Consider the following 26348-nt stretch of genomic DNA (forward strand, 5'->3'; position numbering starts at 1 on the left):
GTACGATTCACTGTGCACACATACAAACCACATGTTAGGTCACATGAGCCAATTAACAGACAGAGTTGTGTCTTTTGCTTCCTCACTTCTTCCTGTTACAGTTAGTGTTGTAGTATTTCTGGTCAGGTGATCTCTGAGGCAGCACAGATAGAGTCACGAAATGGTGGTTCAAGGCAAGAGATGTAAAAGGGCAATATTTATGTAAATATATATTCCAGTTTGGTAAGATTCTTAAATATGTCATTCAATTTGATATAAACTATCTGTTGCTTAAGTATTCATTTTGGGGGTATAGTTTTCCTTTAAGATAAAAATAGCGTTGACTATGTTGGTAGTGCAACAGTGGCAAAGTTTCTACACTGTACCTTATAACAGAATTGTGCTGGGGTGCTTTAGTTATCAGTGCCCACTGCCAAGTATCACATGCTTGTACTGTATAATATACTTGGGGTGCCAGTACCCACTAACTTTTATTATATTTAGGACTGTACCCACTGACTAACCATATAAAATGTGTGATACCTATCCAGAATCCAGTTTTTTTCCAGAAAGCTCCAAATTATAGAAAAGTCATCACCCCTAAACTCCATTTTAAATAATTAAATTTTCTTTTTTTTTTTCTTTGCAATAATAAAAAATCCCTTCCTAGATGCTTTACTAAGGTATACCAATTGTTAGGTTTAATTAATATTTACATGTTTTTAGTAGACTTTAGGTATGGAGATCTAATTATGGAAAGATCCGTTTTCCGGAAAACCCCAGGTCCCAAGCTGTGTGGATAACAGGTCCCATATCATAGTGCCCACTGCTTCTCAAGATATCAAATACTTAATTTACCAGCATACACGAGCTGTCTGCCTGTCAGTGCTTTTTTTCTTGCTCTATAAGTGTGCCCATCAGACACCAATGAAAAAGATTTTCACCCCTTTAAGCAGAAGACGCAAAACTTTAAACCTCACTAGTTCAAAAAACAAAGTAACTAAAACTCATTCAGACTAATTTACTGTATCTCGAACTCCATCCTTCCTTAGTTAATACTTATCAGCATTAATAATTAAAAATTCACTTTAAGACTGCCTGTATATTTCCGCCTTTAGCCTCCCCCAACAAAAAAATAACCCTCCGCCTGTGGGGCAGATTTTTTACTTTAAATTGTAGTTTATTAATAATGGAATCTGGAGCCTTCAGTTCCTAAAACCACGTGTGAGTTCCTAAAGCTAAAAGTGGTATCTGCATAAGAATACTTTGGCTTGCTGCCCATCATTTCATACTTAGAACATTTATACTATCAGATAATCAATGCAATTAAAAACACTAATTTCTTCTAGAATAAAATGAACTTGTAGATAGAGTTACTATGAAGCAACCTCCCAAGGAACCTCTTATTTTTTTAAAGATTAACTTTTTTTGTGCACAAAAAAGCAATTTTCTTAGAAGAACTGTGTTTTTCCATAATGTAATTTAAAACTGAACTGTTATATCAATTTGCACTTATATAGAAGGGCATGTTATAGCATTTACAGATTTATATGCAAATTGTTATATCATATAATAGAAATTAAGTGAATTTCTGCACTGTTTTCTATTAAAGTAGACATGCCCCAAAGAACGTAAGGCGTTACAGATTGAGTATGCGGCCACACCATTAAAATTAAGGCAACCTTTGCTGCTTTAAAAGTTTTTGACACTGTTTTTGTATTGGACATTTCCTGGCCTGACTTGTCTTTGTATTTGTATTAGCTTTCTAGCAAACAGATACCTATCTTGCCTTGTTGTGTATTTTAGATATATTCCCAGGATGAGAGCTACAGTCCCACAAGACAAAGCAGGATTATTTACTCTTTATTTGAATGTCTCATCATAATTTCCTACAATGCTGCTTGGAATACCAGTAGGTGTCTTAACAATAGGAGTGAAAGAGACAAGGTAGCTTAGCAGAGACAATGTAAACAAGTACAATTTACTTATAAACTTTATAAAAACATTACATTTGAACCTCTAGTATTGCCAAAAATAACGAATGAAGGTTTTTAGACTAGTGGCACAAAGGGTATTTTGACAACTGCTGCCCTCCGAGTGAACAGTAGCAAGCATAATACCACTCTCCACCTATCACCACTCATTAAAGGGATTCTGTCATGATTTTTATGGTGTACTTTTTATTTCTAAACTACACTGTTTACACTACAAATAATTCACTCTACCATATAAAATGTAATTCCACAATAGAACTGATTTCAGATAGGCTATTGTTTCTCCTACTCAATGTAACTGAAGGGGTCGGTTCGGTATTCGGACGATTCTTTCATGAACGATTCAGGGATTTGGCCGAATCCCAAATTGTGGATTCAGTGCATCCCTAGTTTTAAGAGAATGAAATTTGCTGACAGCTCCTTCTAACCATTATAATATGATGCATATAGAAAGTGTCACTGCAACTATAAGTATAAATAAATATAAAATAAAACCCAAGTACTGAAATGTACAGTATGCAACACGTGCCCTTTCTTAAAAAAACCACAATTACTGTCCTTAAATTTCTGTAGAACTTCAAAGGTAACATATTACTGAAATATTATTTATTATATTTCCCAGCTGTCTCCCATAACGTTTCAGATTTTACCTTTTCCCTACAACATTATAATTTTGTTAACATTCTAGAAGCACATGGAATAAATGCAGCTGCCAGTAAATAGCATGCACATTGGACATTATACATGCACACAGTACTTCATGCTGCAGTAATTTAACATATTTAGGAACCAACCTACTCAATGCAATGAAACCGAAAAGGTCAGATATGAAAACCTACTGCATGCAGTTACAGTTGGACACTATTAAGATTAGATAATCAGATTCCAGATCCTGCTTCCACTTCCTTTCCACAATTGAACACTATTTAACTGCCCACTTTCTAATGTAACACTCTAAGGATTAGATAATGTTCCCTGATACAGGTAAAATCCAGTCCTGGAGCCTAATACTGACAATTATGTAAAAGGTATGTAATTATTTAAAAGGCCAAACCAACATATTCCAATTACCTAACAGAGCCTGAAAGGGCAAAATAACAGCATCTGAGTGGTATAATGGGAAACTTGTTGGACATTAATCAGATCAACATGTCTCTAATATTTAGCATCAGTATGAATCTTTGTTGAACATGAGCCCAGTAGAAAGGGCTTTGATGTGTGCTCTGCCTATAGCTTTAATTTTAAAATCAAGGGGGTTAATACTACAAAACACACAAGTCTGCACAGTTCAAGTAATCCAATCATATGGGTTATGACCAGTAGCAACCAATCATATGGTGAACAAATGTTAATGCTTGCTGTTGACTGGTTGATATGGATTAATTGACCTCACCCCTATAACATGTGCTATTTGTTGTACTAAACAATACCACCAAATGCTACAGACATATTGTTTCATTTAATATGCACCCCTGTCTGCTTGGTCCTTCAGAGTAACTCTGGGTTATGGAAAAATATTTATATAAGTTATCCCTCACAGTTAAATGCCTGTATACTAAGCTCACCTACAATGGCCAAAGGCGTATTTTCATAGTAACGTTTCATACTTACTTTTGGGGGCAGATTCACTAACTTCGAGTGAAGGATTCGAATGAAAAAAATTAGAATTTCGAAGTATTTTTTGGGTACTTCGACCATCGAATTGGTTAAATTCGTTCGAATTCTAACGAAATCGAACGATTCGAAGTAAAAATCGTTCGACTATTCGACCATTCGATAGTCAAAGTACTTTCCCTTTAAAAAAAACTTCGACCCCCTACTTCGGCAGATAAAACCTACCGAAGTCAATGTTAGCCTATGGGGAATGTCCCCATAGGCTTGCTAAACTTTTTTTGATCGAAGGATTTTCCTTCGATCGTTGGATTAAAATCCTTCGAATCGTTCGATTCGAAGGATTTAATCGTTCGATCGAACGAAAAATCGATCGATCGAACGAACGTTTAGCGCTAAATCCTTCGATATTCGAAGTCGAAGGATTTCAATTCGAGGGTCGAATTTCGAAGTATTTTTTACTTCGAAATTCGACCCTTAGTGAATCGGCCCCTAAATCTTACTTATGCCATGTAGTAATGCCAAAGTGGAATATGCTCAAGTTTTGCTGATGTAAGTATGTAGCAAATTTATGCCAGCCTATTTTCCCCAAAAAACCATATGGGGGAAACACTATGGCAAATTTCTGTTATAAAGCAATGATGTGTATTGAATATTTACATGGACTTAGATAATGAGATGCTAATGTGGCTGCTGTACATTTATAATGAATAGAAGTTCTTCAGCCTGGACCTGGTGAAATTACTTTTGACAAAAAAATGCATTGGTGCTCTAATTATTTTGAAGTGCAAGTACAGGACCTGTTATCCAGAATGCTCGGTACCTGGGGTTCTCCAGATAAGGGTTCTTCTCTTAATTTGGATCTCAATAGCTTAAGCATTTTAAATAAATCATTTAAATGTTAAATCTTATAGGATTGATTGTTATATCAATTATTTCTTAGTTGGGATCCAGTACAAGGTACTGTTTTTTATTACAGAGAAAAGGAAATGATTTTTTTTAAATTACTGAATTATTGGGAGATGGCCATCCTGTAATGCAGAGCTTTCTGGATAATGGGGTTCTGGATCTTATACCTGTATTTTTAAAGTTTCAGAGTTGCGTAATTATGTTTGGTAAAAAGAGGTGAATGAAATTCATCCCATTTCTGTTCTTTTGCTTTGCCTGTGTAATTGCCTTACAACTGTTAGATATCATTCTTTACTCACAGACATTAATGATTTAGGATAATTTCTCAGAAGAGAAACCTAAGATTTGACAGAATTTAGAAAGCTTTACGCAGCAGGTGTATCCTGTCCTTAATCCCTCTGGACACCAATGTTATCAATGACCCATCTGTGGAGTATCTGTTTTAGCTGTTGATATGTAGGGGGCATTCTGTTTCCAACTGAAGAACAAGAGGGCAGCCTGCTTATAAAGCCCATGCATTCTGCAGTGCAGCTGTTTGTTGTAGGCCAGAAGTTTCTATTTATAAGATATCAGCGTGTCTGGCCACCACATACTGCCAGATCACAATTCATTATACCAGGCAGCAAGCAGCAGTGAACATTACAAGCACTTTCAGAACCCTATACAAAAAAACGAAAGTTAATGTCGCAGGAGGAAAAGGCACAGCATTGAAATTCAAACTGCTAAGTCACTAATCATGCACCTGCTTTAGTTGGCATTCTCAGAAATCACAGGAGCAGACAGGATGCTGAATACCTAGGTTTCCTTGAGGTGTACATCCTGAAGAGCTTCTGTTTATTACTACAAAGCTTACTAGGAGGGAGGGGAGATATAGGATCACGTTACAATGCAGTGAACTAATAGCACAAGGGTTAGGCCTTACCACATTTGACAACAGCTCTAAATATTCTAAACAAAAGTCTGTATGTCTTCGAACAAAACATGAAATATATTACTTATTTAGAAGAGGGCTTTGTCCTACCTTTTAATTTGTTGTATCTACGGGAATATCCTTCTCTGAATGTCTGCAGTTAAAGGCAATTTCTAGAAATGGTCACTATTTAGTTCTGGCCTTATCAGATGATGACGTAAGGGTGCACCCGCAGGGCAATGAGCGGCAGAATCGTGATGTTTCCATGGCCGCCTGAGCCATAAAGGGACTGAAGCACTTCGGATTTGGTAAGAAGACAGGGATTGGGGAAGCAGAGAGGGGTTTGGGGCAGAACAACTAGATATTACAAATTTCCCAGCAAATACATTGCCTGTCAATTTGTAATATCAGCCTGCACTTGGCTACTATTTTACCAGCTAGGCTTGTGAAATACCAGTCAGGTGGCAAACCTTCAGAACACAACAGCTCTTGCTGCTGTAAAATAAGGAACTGATGTTTTGACCTCTGCAGCTATCAGAGAAACAGTAGTAGTTAAAGGGATCCTGTCATCGGAAAACGTTTTTTTCAAAACACATCAGTTAATAGTGCTGCTCTAGCAGAATTCTGCACTGAAATCCATTTCTCAAAAGAGCAAACAGATTTTTTTATATTCAATTTTGAAATCTGACATTTTGTCCCTGGTCATGTGACTTGTGCCTGCACTTTAGGAGAGAAATGCTTTCTGGCAGGCTGCTGTTTTTCCTTCTCAATGTAACTGAATGTGTCTCAGTGGGACATGGGTTTTTACTATTGAGTGTTGTTTTTAGATCTACCAGGCAGCTGTTATCTTGTGTTAGGGAGCTGTTATCTGGTTACCTTCCCATTGTTCTTTTGTTTGGCTGCTGGGGGGGAAAGGGAGTGGGGTGATATGACTCCAACTTGCAGTACAGCAGTAAAGAGTGATTGAAGTTTATCAGAGCACACGTCACATGACTTGGGGCAGCTGGGAAATTGCTCTTTTGAGAAATGGATTTCAGTGCAGAATTCTGCTGGAGCAGTACTAATAACTGATGCAAAGTCAGGGTGGGACTGGGCTGGCGGGACACCAGGGAAAACCTGGTGGGGCCCGGCCCTTGTGGGCTATGGCCTGCACTCTGTCCCTGATAGTGGATGCAAGTAAGGAGATGTGGTGCACAGGGGAGTGGTGGTAGGGGTAGGCAGGATCCAGGTTTCAAGACTGGGGTGTCCACACCCCAGTCCGGCACTGATCAAACTGTTCCGTCTTCCTGTCACCAGGAATCTGTTGTAAACATGTTGCCTAAAGCATCTGCAGGGATTGAGAATTCTTACACCACGGTCAATGGAAACACTGGCAGAGAGAGATGTCTAAAAGTATTCAATGCAAATATTGAGAAAAGAGTAGACACAATTTACTATTTAATGTTTTTATGTAGAATAAAGCCATCCAATAAATAGATAAAGATATATTTCCCTTTTGTGAAGTTAAGCACATATTCATTGGCTTTTTATCATGGTGCAAATTTACTCTAGTGCAGCTGGGGATAACAACAATAACCAGATAATGGCTCTCATTATTCCCAGTGCACTAGAGCTAATAGCCGACTGGGTGCTATAGGCAACTATACTTATAAAATTTGCACATGCTATTGAAAAGCCCAATAATGAAGTAGTAGAGTATAAAACACATATAAGGAGACATTTAATCATTTTAACATTATTTAACAATCTTAAATATGAGATGAGACATACAGTTACTCCTAATTTATTAAAATTAACAGCTATAGCCTATAAATTATTTTTTAGTCTTCACAGAACAGTTGGCAGGGCAGAGTTATTACAGTCCACTGCAATACTGCAAACCATTAATTTGAGCATTAAATCAAGAGCTCGTGCACTTATTTAGTCATTATTCTATTGACAGCAAGATTTTTGAAAAACATGTTGTAAAGCAGCAGGGATTTTGTAATATTCAGTGCAAATTATTGTGCTGTCTGAAATTGTTGCTGAAAGTGATAGACTGCAGAGTAAAAAGCTGCCAACAATTGTATTACTTTAAATGGAACATTACATTAAACTGTAGCGGATGTTTAATAAATCTGTTCCACTAAAAGTATTTATTCTTTTTTTTTCTTACACATCTTTATTCATTTAATTGTGTGTGTGTATATATATATATATATATATATATATATATATATATATATATATATATATATATATAAAGTCAATTGTGGTTAGCGCACTCAGTGGTGAATTGTATGTATTACATTTTTTTGTATTTACCACAATACGAATGTTCTGAATGTTTAACATGGGGTTTTTCCATCCTATGACGTCATACTTGGCGCCAATTTTAAAGGGATTTAAGCACTGTAAGCTTGGACCGAAACGTTGGATATGCATTGTGAATAAAACACATCATTTTTTTCACTAAGAACATTGGAGTGCGGGTCCATTCTTCACTATATATATATATATATATATATATATATATACAGCAATGCATATAGTCCGCACACCATAAGAAAGAAATGACCTGGGTGCTAATCCAAGAGGTAAATTGATAAAAGTGTGAAGAGACAGCACTCCAAGGATTTAACGAACAACAAAATGTATCAAAAATAGGTAGGTTTATTGAATCCGACGTTTCAGTTCCTCACAGGAACTTTCATCAGGGAAATACCTTTTTCCCTGATGAAAGTTCCTGTGAGGAACTGAAACGTCGGATTCAATAAACCTACCTATTTTTGATACATTTTGTTGTTCGTTAAATCCTTGGAGTGCTGTCTCTTCACACTTTTATATATATATATATATATATATATATATATATATATATATATATATATATATATATATATATATATATATACCTTCCAAAACCAAAACAAATAAAATACTGGTCTAAACATTTTCCATTATATGACAGTTAATATCGTTAATATCGAACAGTTAATTGTATGAATAAACATTTAAACTAGATTCTCACATAAAAGATTATATAGCCACTATAGCAAACATACAATAACTGTGTACTTAATATAAATGTTATGTTCATACCCTTCTCTTGAGAAAAAGCTTTAAAGAAGCACTAAATGCATTAAATTGTACTGTTTTTTTTTATTGTTCTGACAGAACAGACTGAAATCTCTTTCCAAGTCACCTTTGTGCATCTCAAAATTATTTTCCTTGCTTCTTCCCTGCATTCTATATCACTTTACAACTCCCAAGAATATTTATTTTTTTGGAAAATACTACTCCAGCATGCCAAATAATATTAATAAAATGTATAATATATGCAGTATCAATAAACCCTTTTATATTTAATCTTTGATAGCATTAGCAATTATTGCAATTCTAGTGGGATCAAACATAAACACAGCTCCTTAGAATTGCTCAGACAATGTATAAGTAAGAATAAATTGGATAAAACGGAATCTATGGGAGATGTCCTTACTTTGGAGCTTTCTGGATAGCAGGTTTCCAGTTAACTGATCCCCTACCTGTACTAGTCACCAAAGATTGTTCATTTCTGAACTAATTTAATAATTTAACCCAAATAATACCCTCCTTTCATTTTTTCTTGATTGGTCTCAGTAATATTAAAGTTTTCAGTTTGCCAAATGTGCACCAAAGTGTTGTGCTTGTTAAAGTTATGTAATAAGGTCCAGAATCCTGATGTTAAGAAAATAACATCCTCCTTAGACCTGGGAGCTGGTTGCACTGTTATTACCTTCAATAACTACTACTTATGGCTACCTGTTATTAATCTATGACCAGACAGCAGTTACAGAGGTCTGCAAGGATTTTAGCTTTTTAAGGACTCCCTCCCACTATGGGGTTAGACTTTCTTGTACATGTAATTGCCAAAATAAAGGAAACAGAGAAATATATGAATAATCTGCTAGGTCACCGAGACCCTGCTGCACTACCTCAATACAAATAAAACCAAAACAGAAACACTGGAGTTTTCAAGAGTTTTAATACAAACACTCAGTATCTTGTTTATTTAAATCAAATTCAAAAGGTAATTTTAATAATACTTCCCAATGACCTGCCATCTTTACACACTTACACATATGTAGAAAACACAAGTAGCTAGCCTAAAGCTCCCACTCTCAATGTGTAAAAAAAAATATCCCAACACATTATAATAAAAAGCTACTGTTAAAATGCATAAATCAAACTTGTACTTGCAAACAGCTCCATAATAAATACATGCTTAATTCACTTCTACCAATATAATTAGATGTCCTCATATGGTGTGCCTCTAATTAACTGGTATAACTTTAGATAAAGAAAATAATTCTTCTAGGTTTTTAAATTTCATTAATTAAAATAATTCCATCAATTGAAATAATCAGCAGTACTATTACTGAGAACTTTGCTAAAGTGAATGTACCAACAGATATCCATTAACTGAACCCAGTACTGTATCCAACACCATCCATAAAGAATGACAACAACAACCAATGCTTGACACGGGCAGTTCATTATTATTTGCATCAGGGGTGAGAGATCTTAATCTTGCTTAAGTTTTATTGTATCAATTGATATTTTTCCCTTGTGCAGGATTTTTTTTCTTCACAAGTGTGTTTTTTTAATAAATAAAAAGCTGAGATGCTTTTTGTGGAAAAAAGGGCAAATTATGCAAGAATTGCTACCTGGTGATTGGTTGTTATTTTATATATATGGTCAGCTAAGAGTAAGGGATGGACAGGGGTAGAATAGGGCAACAATGATCACTCTTATAATTTATATTCAGCTACAGCAAGGCCACCCATTCAGCATTCCTTCAAGGCAGTGGTCCCCAATGAGTGGCTCATAAGCAATATGTTGCTCACCAACCCCTTGCATGTTACTCCCAGTGGTCTTAAAGCAGGTGCTTATTTTTTAAATCCTGGCTGACAAAAAAAACCTCCAGTATGCTGCCAGTATACAAAGGGGCTACCAAATAGCCATTTGCAGCACCGTCAGGATCTTTTTCATGTTTGTTTTGCTCCCAAACTCTTTTTACATTTGAACGTGGCTCATGGGCATAATAGGTTGGGGGCCATACCCCTGCTTTAAAGGAGAAGGAAACCCCCTGGGCGCAAAAATCTCTCCCCCTCCCCTGTGTTGCCCCCCCTCCCTCCTCCCCCCTGGCCTACCTGTCCCGCCGGGCAAATGCCCCTAACTTGTTACTCACCTCTCTGCGCAGGTCCTGTCCACGGAGCTCACAGGCGCCATCTTCTCCCAAGCGGTCTTCTTCCTGCTTTGACCGGCGTTTTTGGCGCATGCGCAGTAGGAGCATTTACCGGGTACGGATCTACTGCGCACGCGACGAATGTCACAAAGTGAAATCGGAAAACTTCGTGACATACAGCGCAAGCGCAGTAGATCCGTACCCGGTAAATGCTCCTACTGCGCATGCGCCAAAAACGCCGGTCAAAGCAGGAAGAAGACCGCTTGGGAGAAGATGGTGCCTGTGAGCTCCGTGGACTGGACCTGCGCAGAGAGGTAACAAGTTAGGGGCATTTGCCCGGCGGGACAGGTAGGCCAGGGGGGATGAGGGAGGGGGGCAACACAGGGGAGGGGGGAGGGTTTTTGCACCCAGGGAATTTCCTTCTCCTTTAAGATATTGTCAGAAGAGAGAGATTAGCAACCTGATTTAGGTAAAACAGTGGTCTACATAAGCCAGTTACAGCTCTTACCTCTCACAAACCAGTTTATTGCAATTCTTATCAAGCAATATCTCTTAAATGAACAGGCCGAGATTGTAAGCTGTTTGTAGTATAGTGTCTATGATAACACCCTTTTTCTGATCCATTCATTGCATTGCCTTTATAATACACCCATTCTATTTTTTTTACACTGCCTGATATTGACAAATGATACTCATTTATGAATTAATCTAAAGTACATTTTTATAACAATTCATATATTTAAAGTACTTTTGCATACGGAAATGTATAAATGTCAATATTCTTTTTTATACAAGCAGTAAATTGTTCAGATACAAACCTGCCAGATGCCTCTCCTTGTTCTTTCCTTCACGCATTAGTAAATGAAAGAGAAACAATGTAATTAAGCAAACTGTATTAATTATTAATATGCTAAACAATGTAGTAGACAACTTTACAACTGGGATAAAAAAAATATAAATGAATTATTGGATGCAAGACCATGTGCAGGCACAATACGCTTAAGCAAAAATGAAAGCACCAAACCAAAGTATGTTTCCATTCTCCTCCCACAATCCTTTTCATACATGCAACATGCATAGTACATACCACAGCAGACTGAGTTGGCAAAGCACTTAGTGAAGCAAAATGCATTGCTGACATATACTTAACAGAAAGGTGTAGAGTTTAAATGAATAAAGGTATCTGCGGTGATGAAGTAGATTTCAGTCAATTTATATTTTCCTTCAGCAATAAAATTTGGATAGAGGTATTTGCAAAGTTATTTGATTTTAATAAATATTGGGATTGCATTTTGTAATTCTACCTTGTTTGTCCAACAATTGCTCTTGACATTATTTGAACACTTTAATTAAATAAAAAAATCAAATTTTAAACCAAATCGCCCCAGGCTCCAATTGCATTTTTTTTACAGCTTCTAAATAACTATTGGGTGTGTATATTTTTCCCCACAGTTATGGAGACTTAAAGGAGAACTAAAGTTCAAGTATAAATGCAGGCTAGAAATGTTATTCATTATGTTTCAGGTTTCTGTACCAACCCAAGGCAACCACAGCCCTTTAGCAGTAAAGAGCTGTGCCTCCAAAGATGCCCCAGTAGCTCCCTATCTTCTTTTCTGCTGATTCACTGCACAAGCTGCTGTCAATTACTGAGCTTAGGGACCAAGTCACAATATACAGTACACATATAATATAAATGTCACAATATACTGTAAATCTGATTAGTAATTAATACAGATTATTTCAACATGGCAGAACAGAAACCAGTGCAATCAGCATCAGAATTTAATAATCAGCCTTGTAGCATCAGCTCATATTACAGGCCAACCTCATTTTCTTCTTGATAATTTGTGACGACCCCTAAGCTTAGCTTCTCAACAGCTGCTCAGAGCCCACTGAGCATGTGAGTGTCCCAGACACTTTACAAGATTGTGACGCCCTGTGACAAGTTTAAAGTCCTGGGTTATTGCTGCTATTGAGAAGCTGAAACTGTAGGCTGGTGCAATAAATTCAGTATATAAATATGGCATTTTTAGCCATATTAATTTTTAGAGTTTAGTTCTCCTTTAAATGTGCCTCTACATTTGCTTTGCCTGTCAACGTGTCTGGAATATATAGAGTAGATATGTATAAAGAAGAGTCCATACTGCTGTATGGAGAAATCTGTACCACCACAGAGACTGTTATCATGAGGGTCATTATTATAGATAAATTATTTTAACATAATGATGCCTAATCATTCATTTGGCTGTAAATCAGGTGATTTATGGTAAAAGTATTTAGACTTAGCAATATAATACATATCGACACCAACTCAATTAATTATAACCAATAACAGAAGAACTGTGTTTTGTGGCTCTATGTATTTAGTCTTTATTGCAAGTAGAGAATATCTCACATGTAATGATTCCTGGTGTTTTGGATCAATAGCTCTGTCGGAACTGCTCCTAATTTACTTGACCTACAATCGTCTGTAATTACGGGTGCACATGCATATCAGGTGATTTTTGGAAATCCTGCTGATTTAGATTTAAGGAAGGTAAGGTAATTAACTATCTTCAGTTTGCCATTTTCCTAGTCACCCAAAACAACCAATCACCGGGCAGCATTTACTGGTTAGCTGTTTGAAAACATCTTATTGGCTGCTATGGATTACCTTTTTATAACATTGCTCTAAAAGTTTAATTCTCTTACTTTTACTGTCATAAGCTGTAACTTAGATAAATTGCATTGTACTGTAGATATTACATATATTACTTATGAACATTATCCTTGCATTAAATTGAGTTAGTGCAACAGGCCAGTCAAAAATCAGGTGCCTCCAGGATTATGGGTTAGGCACTTAACACTGTTCATAACTTGGGCAAAACTGTGCCCACAATTACCTACTGTGTTACGGAACTATGATTGACTCCAGTATGGCTGACATCTAGGTAATACTTGCAAGGTTTTCCCCTTTGTTCTCTAGGCACTCCAGGTTTTCACCCATGCTCCTAAGGATAGGGCCAGACGGGGCAGAAATCAGCCTGCTAAAATCCGCAGGCAGATTTCAGCCCCTGACCTCTAGCCAAATTTTCTCCTCTGTTCACATCTGGAAGCCTTGTATCAGCTTTGGAGCAAACACACTCAGATTTCAGCTCAGGAGATAACAAACTCTGTGGATTTTAGCTTGTAATACAAAGTCTCACGTTTCTTCGCTAAAAACTGTTGAGTGTGTTTGCTCAGGAGCCAATACAATGCTTCCGGATGTGAACAGAGAACAGGATTCTGCTAGTGGTCAGGGGCTGAAATCTGCCTAGTGTGTTTGCGCCAGAGATGATGCAAGGCTTCCGAATGTGAACAGAGAAGAGGATTCTGCTAGCAATCAGGGACTGAAATCTGATTTCTGCCCCGTCTGGCCCTTGCCTAAAACATAGAAGCAGGTTAATTTACTTATGATTGAACTGACCTTAGTACAGTGACTCTCTCCTGGAAGGGAACAGGGTTGAGACAGTTTTCCTTTTTCCTCCTAGGTACACTTGAAAGCCCTGATTGAAGATCAGTTGGCTGAGATTGGTGGTTACATTTTATTCATTATCCTAGATATTGATGGAATTATGTCTGAGAGACCGATGCACCAATGTTTTTCTCTATTTTTAACCTGGCATCATCTATAAAGGCCCCTGATTGAACCTCCTAATGGGGCAGGAAAAAAAGTCAGAGATCCACTGCCCAAGTGTGTATGTGTTATGTATGTGCATGTGATAGGGACTTAAGTACATTCCACTAGTGCGGATATATAAAACCTCTATCAATATGTCAACTGTGCGACACAAATCAACGTTAATATTAGAATTTTTTTAGCTCCTTGTAAATGAAAATGTTACATATTCTAAATACACTTTTTACAATTTATTACGATAAAATAATTGTAATAAGTATTACATGCCTTTTTATGTCCCTGCAATCATAAGTGCAACATAATGCTTTGGCTAGATAATGCTGGCAATTAATGCTAAGTTATTTGAATAAAACTTTAAGAAATGATGACTCAAAGATTTTCTTCAAAGAACATTGTCAGAGTTGCAAATTACCTTCTATAGTTTATGAAATTGTTCCCATGATTATGTGTGTAATGACATTTCAGGAAAAAGAGTGTTTGCTTCTGTTAAATTAGTTATCCTTAATGAAGTGTGCTGCTCAGTATTTTTAATATGTAGGCTATACACTAACCATATGCAGTATACAAATGTGTTTGCTCTTTAGCAAGTTGTGTTTTTAACAGGTAACAGTAGAGAATGACTAATAAGCCGTTTTATTATAGTCTAGAAGTGTTTTGTCTTTAAACTGAGACCTTGAAAACTAGCAAAAACAACCAATTGTAAACCTTATAGTAAAAGGGACACTAATTAAATGATCATCATGTACTATTATCTTAGATCCTTTCCTATGTAAACAAATCAGCAACCACTAGATGCTCTAGGGCAGGGGTCCCCAAACTTTTTCACCTGTGAGCAACTATCAGATATATAAAAGTTGGGGAGCAACACAAGCATGACAATATTCCTGGTTGTTGCAAAACAAGTGCTGTCATTGGCTTTTTGGTAGCCCCTATGTGGACTGGCAGGCTACAGAATATTCTATTTGAAGCTGCATCTTGTTTTATGCAACCAAATTTCCAGTTAATTAATAATAAGCATCTGCTTTGTGGCCACTGTGAGCAACATTCAAGGGGTTGGTGAGCAATACGTTGCCAGTGGTTGGGGATCACTGCTTTAGGGTGAGAACAGAAGTTACGTAACAGGACCATGAAAGCAAAAGAAGTACGAACCCAATGGCCTAAGTTATCAAGATTCAAATAGTGAAAACAATACCTTCACTGCCTGAATAACAAGGGGGATTAGCACCTATTCCAAATCAGGTAAAAACACAAAATATTGGCACATGAAGTAACTGCAAAACTTAGAAACCCCTGTGAGTTTTAATAAGCCATGTTATGACATGTCTGATTAAATATGTAGGGGTTTCCCTGCTATGCAGTTACTTCCTGTACTAGTATTTTGTGTTTTAGGCTTTTTTGAACAGCCTACAGCCTTCATGGTAAATAATTATGAAACACTAAAGTATTAATAGGCTTCTTAGCCAACTCTGCTTAGCAATTTATATATGGGATTCTGTAGGAAATACAGGGAACCTCACAGAAGTTTGATTGATTTTCATTGAAACAGAGGCAGTGACCAATAGGCCCCTCTTTGAGGTTTTTATATTCAAAGAGAGCTTAGAAGCGGAGCGTCAAACTAGACAAGGGAGGAGCTAAAAGAGCTCTAAATAAGACTAAATAATAAGAGAAACTAAATAAGACTAAATGGAGGGAGAAAAGCATGTTATTCTGGCAGCTATTTAGAGTAATTTTAGAGAGAGAAAAAACTGTTTACTTATTCTTTAAAGAACTGTCATTGATATAAATATTCATCCAAATTTTAATGGATGGCAATAATAATCCTTTATCCATAAATGGTAGCAGCAATTACTGGGGCTTTTTGAAGGACACTATATTTTTTCTGGCGTAATTAGGAATGGTACATGCTTTTTGGCCCTCGTGATTTGTTTTGACAACTCTTTTTGCTGTAGAGTCTGTAACCAGTATCAACAAATAAAAACATGGAAAATACATTCAGTGAGTAATAATTAATTGTTAAAAGCAATTCATACACAGGTTTCTTATAAACATACTAGGAAATAATTGTATGTTTCCCATAGTGAAAAGACCAATTACTTATTAGCACAAGTTTGTCTGGTGGATTTTTGATTGTAACCCTACATTTGCCTAATAATTAAGCCACACTTATAAATTATGTATTCAGACTCTACTATGTGTATTTTTTCTACATCCAGATTTAGACTTCACGTCAACTAGTTTTTCGACTGTGCTTAGTCTAATAGGAACCAAAACTGCCTATGTATATGACCCTTAAAAAACATGGTGACAACAGATATTGTAATGTTTATACTGACAGCAGTGTCACCCCTCATACTGTGTGTCATGGTGCAGTCTATGTCGTCATCATTCTACATATATTGTGTTTATATAAGAAAAGAAAGACAGATATAAATTGAGCAGGTTATTTTCCCGTTTCTACAAACTTACATTGTTCACCGAGCATCATCATGGAGTGACTGAAACATTGCAAGATCACCATTGAGTGGTTGTATTGTTATTGATAATTATTATTCTTGGATTATACTTATATACATTTTTCGCATGTTATACTGACGAGTGGGGTACTCTGTCCTGATAAATATATATATATATATATATATATATATATATATATATATATATATATATATTTATATATATATATATATAGAGCATCCCCTACCTAATATACCCATGTTAATTTTGTTATTTTAATTTGGAGCCTGGAGTTTATTAGTTTAGTTTGATTGTTTAAATAAGAATATAGCGAGGTAGAAAAGAGTAAGAAGACAAACCAACATAAATACTAATGTTATAGAGATTGAACAGACATCAAGAACAACACCAGCTGCCATATTTGTACCTACTTTGTAGGGCTGCAGGTATGCAAGGCCTTCAAATGAGGCTTCCAGGTAGCAATGGAAACCGATTTCTCATCAGCCGCATAACTACGCCATACACACTACGTGCAGGATATATGATAAAAAAAAAGAAAAACAAGGCAGAGGGAGCAGGGAATAAAACAAAAATTGAAAAGCAGATTAGTAAACCAGTACAAGTCATAGCTTTCTTCATCATTCATAGCATTGATACATGCCTGAGAGGTGGAAGAATACTTTCATAAAATCGCCAGGTGGCTGTCAGATATGTTCGACTGGAATCAGTAGAATAAAACCGCCACGTAGCCTGGTATGAGGAGATAATAAAAAGCACAAGGGAACCAACAAAACATGAAATAATGGAAGAACCAAATTTGTTAAGGAGTATTAATCTACCAAGTGCACTGCCTGGGAAAAGTTTTTCTTGTAGGTCTTTTTAATAATTAGAAAAGTGATACTGAAACTTGCAAACCAAAGGATGAATTTCATATAAATACAGTACACTGCTAGGCTGTGTAGTTACTCACAGTAGACCTTACACTACTGCCTGCAGATATCATTGACCCTGATCTTTACAGAATCTGGGGTTAAATTCTCAATTACTGTATTTCCCAAGATATTCAAGAAAGATTTTCTAATTGGATTCTTGGGGGTTTAATTAAATAAAGAAAAAGTCACTTTTAAGTCACTTAATCAACTAAAACCCTAGAAATCCATCTCTAAAAATCTATTTGGGATATCTTAAATTAGTTTGGGTAGCCAACACTCCATTTGTGCATTTTTCGGTCTGTGAGTTAAATGAAATAAACCACCCCTAACACTTTGGAGAACAGAAAGATGTCTCTGTAGACAAAGGTGTTAGATGTGGTCAGGTGCCCTTATAACTAGTTGTACAAACTACAGTTATTTACTCTTTACTTGTACTGCTTCTTATATTAGTACCCCAAATAGGCCGGGCTAGATCATAGCCTGAGACTCCAGCTACTGAGGGAACATTCAGATATTGAATGTTAATGATATCCAGCCTCCATTGTTTCAGTTTCCAGTTTCTGAAGGCTGCAAGAGCTATAGTGGAAACAGTTGAAACAATGCCCTGATTTCTGTTTTTCCCAACAACAGTTTAGCCTCTCTGCACTGTCCTGGGTGCCTTTTTCTCTAAATGCTGCCCTGACTGGCTCGCTGTGCAGTGCTGTTGTTCAGAATATGTGTATACATTACTGAGACCTGTAAATATTTGAATCTGGAACTAAATATGTTATGGCAGTAATGAATCATGCAAAACATGCATTTGTAACATTAGGATGCAATGGGGGTGGAATACAGGTTAGAAAAAAATTATGATCAAATGATCAAAACTAAAGAAAAAACAGTTAAAGGAAATAAAGTGTTTGCATTGTAGCATTACACAAGAAAAAGTAAGGATGTGTGCGTACCATTTCATTAGTAAGGAACATCTGTCCATCTGTCACAAAGACCTTAAGCCTGTGGCCCATTAGCTAAAAACTGACTATAACTGAAGCTCAAAATACCTAAAGAGCCATCCCGTAAAAATGGTTTAGGAGGTAATTCAGAGATCAATATTATTGCATTCACTTAAAAAATGTATCTCTTTGCGCGCTGCAAATCCTTTATGATTACATCTGTACACTTTTCTAAGTTGCTTATAATGGTCAAATGTAGGTTGTTTCAATATCCATAAGGCACAATAAAGCATTTCGGATCTGAACAAAGGCAAAGGGTTAATGAAGTCAGCTTTTGTGTTGGAAACATAAAGAGATGAAACTCCTTTCTAACTTTTCTGTTATTTATAAAATAAATACCAGGGGCATAACTATAGAGAAAGCAGACCCTACAACTGCTCTGAGCCCAGATATAGGGGTCTACCAGGGCACTGACTAATAGCTGTTTCATGAAAACATCCTATTTCTAAAGTTAAAGGGGTCGTAAAATGGTAACTTCTACTTAATGGAGGGAATGGAAATGTTCAATTGCTGCTAGCAGTAAAATACGACTTCATGTTACATGAAACAACTAGCTGGACAGAGTGGGAATCTACCCTAAGGAAAAAATAACTTTTTTCATTTGTCATTCACTTATGGCTGTCATTTTACCCCTCATGCCTCACATAGAAAAAACAAGTTTTACATAGTTTTGCAGCAGAGAATGTCCTAAAAGCCAATCAGTAACACACATTGCAAAAAGAATTACTTTTCAGCTGACACATCATTTATATCTCTACTGTATGAGTAAAATATTCAAAACTCCATATTTAAAATATCCAGATAGCAGTGTATTTGGTACTAGTTCTCTTGTGTTCAGTAATATTTTACTTACTGTCTACACAGAAGCCTCCCACTTCTGTTCTGTTTACTTTGCCCACACCTAGCAAAGTAGAAGATTTAGGGCTTGACAGAACAGCAGGATTTTTTTGTAAATTATAGGAAGTGGCATAAAGCCAATAGTAAAAATATAACCAAAATAGAAACATTAGTGTGAAAGTGAAAGTATATTTGAGGATGCCAAAATCATTAAAGGGGAAGTATACCCCAATGAAAAGGGCATGTGCTAAACATACTTTTTGTATATTGTTTAATTCACAAGCAATCTATGGGAAATTAAAGCTATTCCATGTTTTGTCCTTGCAAGGTAGAAAATGAAATTACCAGTGCACAGATAACCTCCTTGTATAATGGCAGACATTCAGCCACTATGTTCCAATCAGACTTCCTATATTGCTCCTGCTCCTTGCTTGCTCCTGGAGACACTGGGCCTCATTTATCAACCCTGGGCAAATTTGTCCATGGACAGTTACCCATAGCAACCAATCACTGATTAGCTTTTTAGAGCCAGCTGCAAGTATAACAATGATTGCAACAATTTGATTGGTTGCCATGGGTTACTGCCCATGGGCAAATTTGCCCACTGTTGATAAATGACCCCCACTGTGTCTGCCTGGGTGCAGGCACACAGAGTGAATTTCAGAACCCACATAAATACTCATACATTGTAGTGCTGAAATGCGCTCCATGTGCTTACACCCTGGTCAACACAGTGGCTTCAGGAGAAGGCCCCGGGGTAGGCTGAGTGTAGGGGCTGAATCTTGGCATGTGGCCATAGCCTTACAGATATCAAATTGAATCACAGCACAAGCCAGGAAAGTGGTATTTTTATGGGAAAACATCGGCATAGTAACCAAAACCTCCTATAGTTATACTGCACTGTACTGTGTATAAGGTTTAATAACAACTATTAGAGATAATACTGTTTCTCAACTATAGGTGAGAGAATTAGTGTTCATTTAAGTACATATATGGCTATAACATATTTATATGTATTTGTTTAAAAAGTCACATGAAATGGTTTACCTACAGAAGTGCTGTCCAACTGGTGACCTACAGGCCAGCTTTGCCTGCTGTGTCTGCTCATCATGTGTAAGCTTTAAAAGGTATCACTACAGAGATTAACTGCCCCCCTGCATTGTTTACATCTCAAATTCTAAAGCCCTGTACTGTTCACATCTCAGACCCAGACTGACACTGCCCACATAGTTCACTTGTTCACACCTCATACAAAAAACTGAAAGGGCACCAGCACTGTGTCACTGTATGTAACACTGCATCACTGCTATATGCAGTCCTAACAGGTTTCCCTGTCTCCTGCTCTGTTATGCCTTCCATATGCTACCTGTGTGTGTGCCCAACTATACCTGCCCTATCCTACCTGTGTGTGCCATATTCTACCTGGCCTATGCTCCCTGTGTGTGCCATACTCCGCCTGCCCCATACTCCCTGAGTGTGACATACTCTGCGTGCCCTATGCTTCCTAAATGTGCACTCCCTGTGTGTGCCATATTATGCCTGCCCTATGCTCCATATGTGTGCCATACTTTGCTTGCCCTATTCTACTTGGGTGTGCCATATACTGCCTGCCCTATGCTCATTGGGTGTGCCCTGCTGTGCCTGTAGAACATAAGCCTGGTACAGTTTGTTCTGGGAGTTTGTAAGCGTTTGAAAATTGTTGTTAGGGGCCCCTAAGTTTTTTAATCATGTGCTGGGGGGTGCTGTTTCTTCCACAGGGGAGGATAAGGCATATGGATTTAAGGGTAAGACTTAATATGACAACTTTTTTCACGAGTGATATCCCTGCAGTGAGCACCAATCACACCAGTTTTTGGTGTGCTACCACAATTAATGTGGACATAGTCTTGTGATAACATGGATGTGGTTTAAAGTGGGTGTGGTTTAAAAACAGGGAGTGATTAACACCATTTCCCTCCACCACCTAGGTCAGAAAAATTCTGTCCCTCTGTACCACAGAAGTTGGATAGCATTGACCTATAGCAGAGAGTCTCTACTTGTCACCTATGATCTATTTCAATTTCCACCCTCCAATGGGTTTAGATGAAGACTTTAATAAATAATTTCTCCTCAGATTTCAGATCATAATGTAGATCAACTGTGCTACAGAACAATTATGACTAAAACAGATATTTGTTCCAAAATAGTTTGAATAATGTCAGTGAAATTAAGTAGGGCCAACACAGCTAATGACAAGTAAGCTTTAAAATTTATTTTCAGATTATATTCAGATTTCTTGATGTCTGAAGACAAGCTGCTTTTCTGTACAGCTTTCTAAATATAAGTTATCATGTATTACTGTTTCTCAACATGATTTATCTCTAGGGGACATATACATAAAGGAGTGTAAAAAACAACAACATTGATATATAGACCAAACATAGCCACATTTATGCCACAGTAAGGGCAAGGGCACACATTGCTATTTCGTCACCCAGCACCCGAAGAAGTGATTTGTTGCTGGGCGACTTATCACCCAAAATAGCAGCGTGTGCCCTGGTCCTAAACCATAAAACCGATGTGTAATTATACACCCATTTAGCAATTTTATGTGTATTTGTTATTGAGTGTCAGAAGAGATGTTCTACCATAAAAAATAACTGTATAAAAATCAGGGTTGAGTGGCACTACTTTTATACAACTTTTTACACCACTTTTCATGCCTTGCCACCAGAATCGGTTTCATTGACCTGAATTATCTACGTCATGGTATGAGGCTCCATAAAATAATGATGCAAATAATATTGTTAATCTGGAGAAAATAAAAAAACACACCTTTATGAATTCTGTGATTACATTTCTGAAATGGATGGTATTAATTCACGTGGAATAATAATACACCATTTATTTTATATCAGTTATTTCAAAATCATTTTACACACCTATTTAAGTATGCCCCCAATTGTTTCTGTTTGTTGGTCTAATAGTAATCCTTTTAATAACCCTGTAACTGTCTGACTGGCTAACACAATACAACACCCTTACTTTTAACAGTTAACAACATCCTGAAAGCTTATTTGGCCAGAGATACAGTTTTTAGAAGTAGTAGTATTAAACTTTAGAGGTAGTAGTAAACTTTGTTAAAGCAAGAATGATTAAACTGTGACCTGTCTGTTTCCCCAGAAGCCTGAAGTTAAATAAACCCAGGCATTAAATTATGTAAAATGCATAGAGATTAATGTAGAATTCTGTGAAGATTGTGTTGCCTAAACACAGAGTACCTTGAATGTGCATTTACCTGTTTATCAAACTGTTTAAAAAAATATGGTGATAAAACATACCACACATCTAAGTCTAATCACCAGGTGTCACCATATTTATCGAGCTCAGAATTAATTTCAGCAGAAACGTTTGCTGCATAATTACTTCATAAAAAGCATGGTCTGCTTGAAAATATGCCACTTTTTACAATTTGTTTTACTACCAGAATTTACTGTCCATCTGAATTTCTCCCATTGACTTCATTGGACTAAACCATCAATATAAAGGTGTAAAAATATGATAATTGGGCAGTGTGAAAAAAAATAGCTTTAATAATACATCATTTATTTGAGTGTATATATGTTTAAGACCTGATATTCTGCTATGATGTAAACAATGGGCTCCAGAAATTATGTTAAACCCCTAAATTCTCTGCTAGAAAGACAGCTATGATCTAAGACCATACATTTCTCAAAATTTAAGTAAATCATTTTTTTCTCAGAAAATACCCCACTTTATTATATACAAATCATATTTAGGCACTAATATAAACAATTTTCTCAATACCTTGCATACTCTTGGGTTCATGACTCTAAGAAAGATTAACTGGAGAACAAGTTCCCAATTATATATTTTCTCCATTCCATCTAAATCAGCTCCAAAAAGGCATCTGGGAAACTTCAAACCTTATATATTGTTAGAAGTGGATGCCAAGAGTGTATGAGTGTAAGGACATATGTACTATACATTTTATGAGGGTTAGAATGGAAAAACATAAACTAAAAAGAGGCCTGTATGAGAGGTTAGAATTAAACTGAGATACATGAATTATATAGTCCAGAGAATAAAATGAAATTCAGGGCAAGCTGAAATCTAACAAATAAATTATATCTGTCTAAAAGACTTCTGAATGCAAATGACAGTTTCTAGCTCTTGACACAGATAAAAAATATAAAGACATTTTGACATGAAAGCCATTTTATTCATTTCAGAACCAAAAATGTAACGTTCTACATCCAGTACAGTGCATATGTTTAATTTTTAAAAAAAGTGCTTTGCTAGTGATATTGTACCTTGAAATCCCCTTTTGTACTTTATATTTAATGAACCACATGTCGTTGTAAAGCTGACTCATTAAGAAATTGGAGCAGTAAGTCTGCTTCCTTTGGCAGGGGCCTCTTCTTTATGCTTTCCATTATATGTTAAATCCATGTTTGTTAGTAAGATTATGCAGGTAGGTAGTTTACGCTATATACAAAACATTCTATGATATTTTTTTTTTTATTTCAAGGCTTTGAAAATTCTACTGTATATAAAAAAAATGTGTGATTATACTAGACTAGACATCCTGAAATAGAATGAGAGGCAAATTTATGATAACATTTTTTTAAGCTCACTGCAGAACAACTGTGCCAGTAGCAGCAAGAATATCTGCAAATTAGGCAATTGTTACAAAGTGTAACTGATGACCATATTACCATACCATTATCTTACTTAGATTTTAAGCTCTGTGGGGTAGGTACCCCCATACTATTGACACTAAGCTCTTAATCTTTATTGTAACTGTACTTTGTATTTATTTGTATTCATTATTTACTTTGTATTTACTATTGGGATGACCCTATTTGTTCTATTAATTTATTGTTCCACTGTACAGCTCTGTGTACATAAGTAGCGCTAGATAAATATACAAAATTCAGTTGTTCTGTATTCTAGTTAAAAGCTAAATACAACAGTTAGTTTCATGTATCCATTGTAATTTTACTGAAGACATGCAAAAGCAAATAGTCCATTAAAATAAAATAAATCTCAGTAAAATACCAAAAATGGATTTGTCAGTGTTTGTATGTTTTATGTACAGTATACACCTTTCCACCCTTGAAAGGTGCTGTGTAATTTGCTGTCTCTTTATAAATGCTTTCTAAGAATAACTGTATAGTCATAATATGTACCATAACTGTCTCCACTGCCTCTCTTGCTCTGTTAAAGGAAATGTTAACCCAAAAAAATTCTAAGCCACTTTGCTATATATACATTCATTACAAATTTTCTTTGGTATTTAAGTTATTTGTATATGTATTGCTTTTGAAAGCAGTGTTTGTCTGTCCTTTTCTATTCTCCTGATGGCTCAGACTGTTGATGAAATGTAAGACAATGCAGCTGATTACAGACCCGTCTTTGCTGGGGAACCAAGACTTTTGCAACATTGTTTAAAAAGTAACCAAGAGTTAAAGGGGTTGTTCACCTTTAAACTATCTTTTAGTATGATCTAGAGCTGGGGTCCCCAACCTTTTTGACTGGTGAGCCACATTCAAATGTAAAAAAAAATTTGGAGAGCAACACAAGCATGCAAAAAGTTTCTGGGGTGCCAAATATGAGCTGTAATTGGCTATTGGTAGCCTCTTTGTGGACAGGCAGCCTACAGGAGGCTCTTCTTGGCAGTACCCATTGTTATTATGCAACTACACCTTTACTTCAAACCAGGAATTGAAAAATATGCGCCTGCTTTGAGACCACTGGGAGCAACATCCAAGGGGTTGCAGAGCAACATATTGCTCACGAGCCACTGCTTGGGGATGACTGATGTAGAGAGTGATGTTCTGAGACAATTTGCAATTAGTTTTCATTATTTATTATTAGTGCTTTTTGAGCTTTTTATTTAGCAGCTCTCCAGTTTGCAATTTTACCCAAATTACCCTAGCAAACTATTCATTAATTTGAATAAGAGACTGGAATATAAATAGGAGAGGGCCTGAATAAAAAGTAGCAATAACTTTGTAGCCTTACATAGCATATGTTTTTAGATGGGGTCAGTGATCCCCATTTGAAAACTGAAAAGAGTCAGAAGAGTAATTCAAAAACTTTTAAAAAATAAAGGGCAATTGAAAAAATGCTTACATTTGACCATTCTATAACAATAAATGGTGGACCACCCCTTAAAGCAAATGCTTATATCAATAGCAATTGTTTTTACAAATAACTTTAAAAGCATTGTACATTTTTAATAAATGTATATTGGAAAGTTGCTTCTAATCATGTTTTCTTTTATTAGGCAATTTTTTTCAGGGGTTGACTTGCCCTTTAATTATGATTTATAGTTTTCACAACCAGTGTTTTGAATGTTTTCTTTCTGGTCTATACCCTTATTTTTTCCAAAAAAATAGGGTTATTTCTGTTAATCCCTTTACTTTCCTTGTTTCCCCATACAATTATTAATAACATTAATTACTGATTGAGATTACAGTCATTTTAGCAAAGACATATGATAATATTGAAAAAAGCCATTCAGGTTAATTTACAATGCAGGAGTGCAAGTGCTGGAGCACTAAGAGACAAACTTTGGCCCTTTAAGCCCATGAAATTACCATTTTTGCTCCTGCTCATAGTCAGTGTTGCTGCTCTTTGTGCCATGTGCTGGACTGGAACACAGGTGCAAAAGAGCTTAAAAGTAGCTAAAGGGGTTGATCAACTTTAAACAAACTTTTAGGGGGTTATTTACTAAGCGCCGAATGCTTTTTTTTAAAATAGGACTTTTAAAAATTAACAATTTTTTAGGAATTTATTAAACCCCAAGGCTGGAAAACTCAGAATCTGAAATCCTGGCATCTCAGACCTGTCGAGGTTGC

The 26348-nt window shown here is 36.3% G+C and overlaps 1 protein-coding gene across 2 annotated transcripts in view; it reads right to left on the reverse strand.

Annotated features, from left to right (window-relative positions):
* Positions 1–26348, reverse strand: part of kcnq5.L (potassium channel, voltage gated KQT-like subfamily Q, member 5 L homeolog) — a 290294-nt gene that overhangs the window by 20840 nt on the left and 243106 nt on the right. Inside the window, exons 8-9 of one of the 2 annotated variants that reach the window (XM_018240565.2) lie at positions 17153–17247; positions 11428–11454 (exon numbers count right to left, since the gene is read on the reverse strand). In XM_018240565.2, coding sequence (XP_018096054.2) covers positions 11428–11454; positions 17153–17247 — 122 coding nt within the window. The remainder of the gene's footprint in view (positions 1–11427; positions 11455–17152; positions 17248–26348) is intronic. The other variant, XM_041563128.1, reaches the window with a different exon arrangement.

The sequence above is a fragment of the Xenopus laevis genome, chromosome 5L (assembly GCF_017654675.1).
Source record: "Xenopus laevis strain J_2021 chromosome 5L, Xenopus_laevis_v10.1, whole genome shotgun sequence".
NCBI lineage: Eukaryota > Metazoa > Chordata > Amphibia > Anura > Pipidae > Xenopus > Xenopus laevis.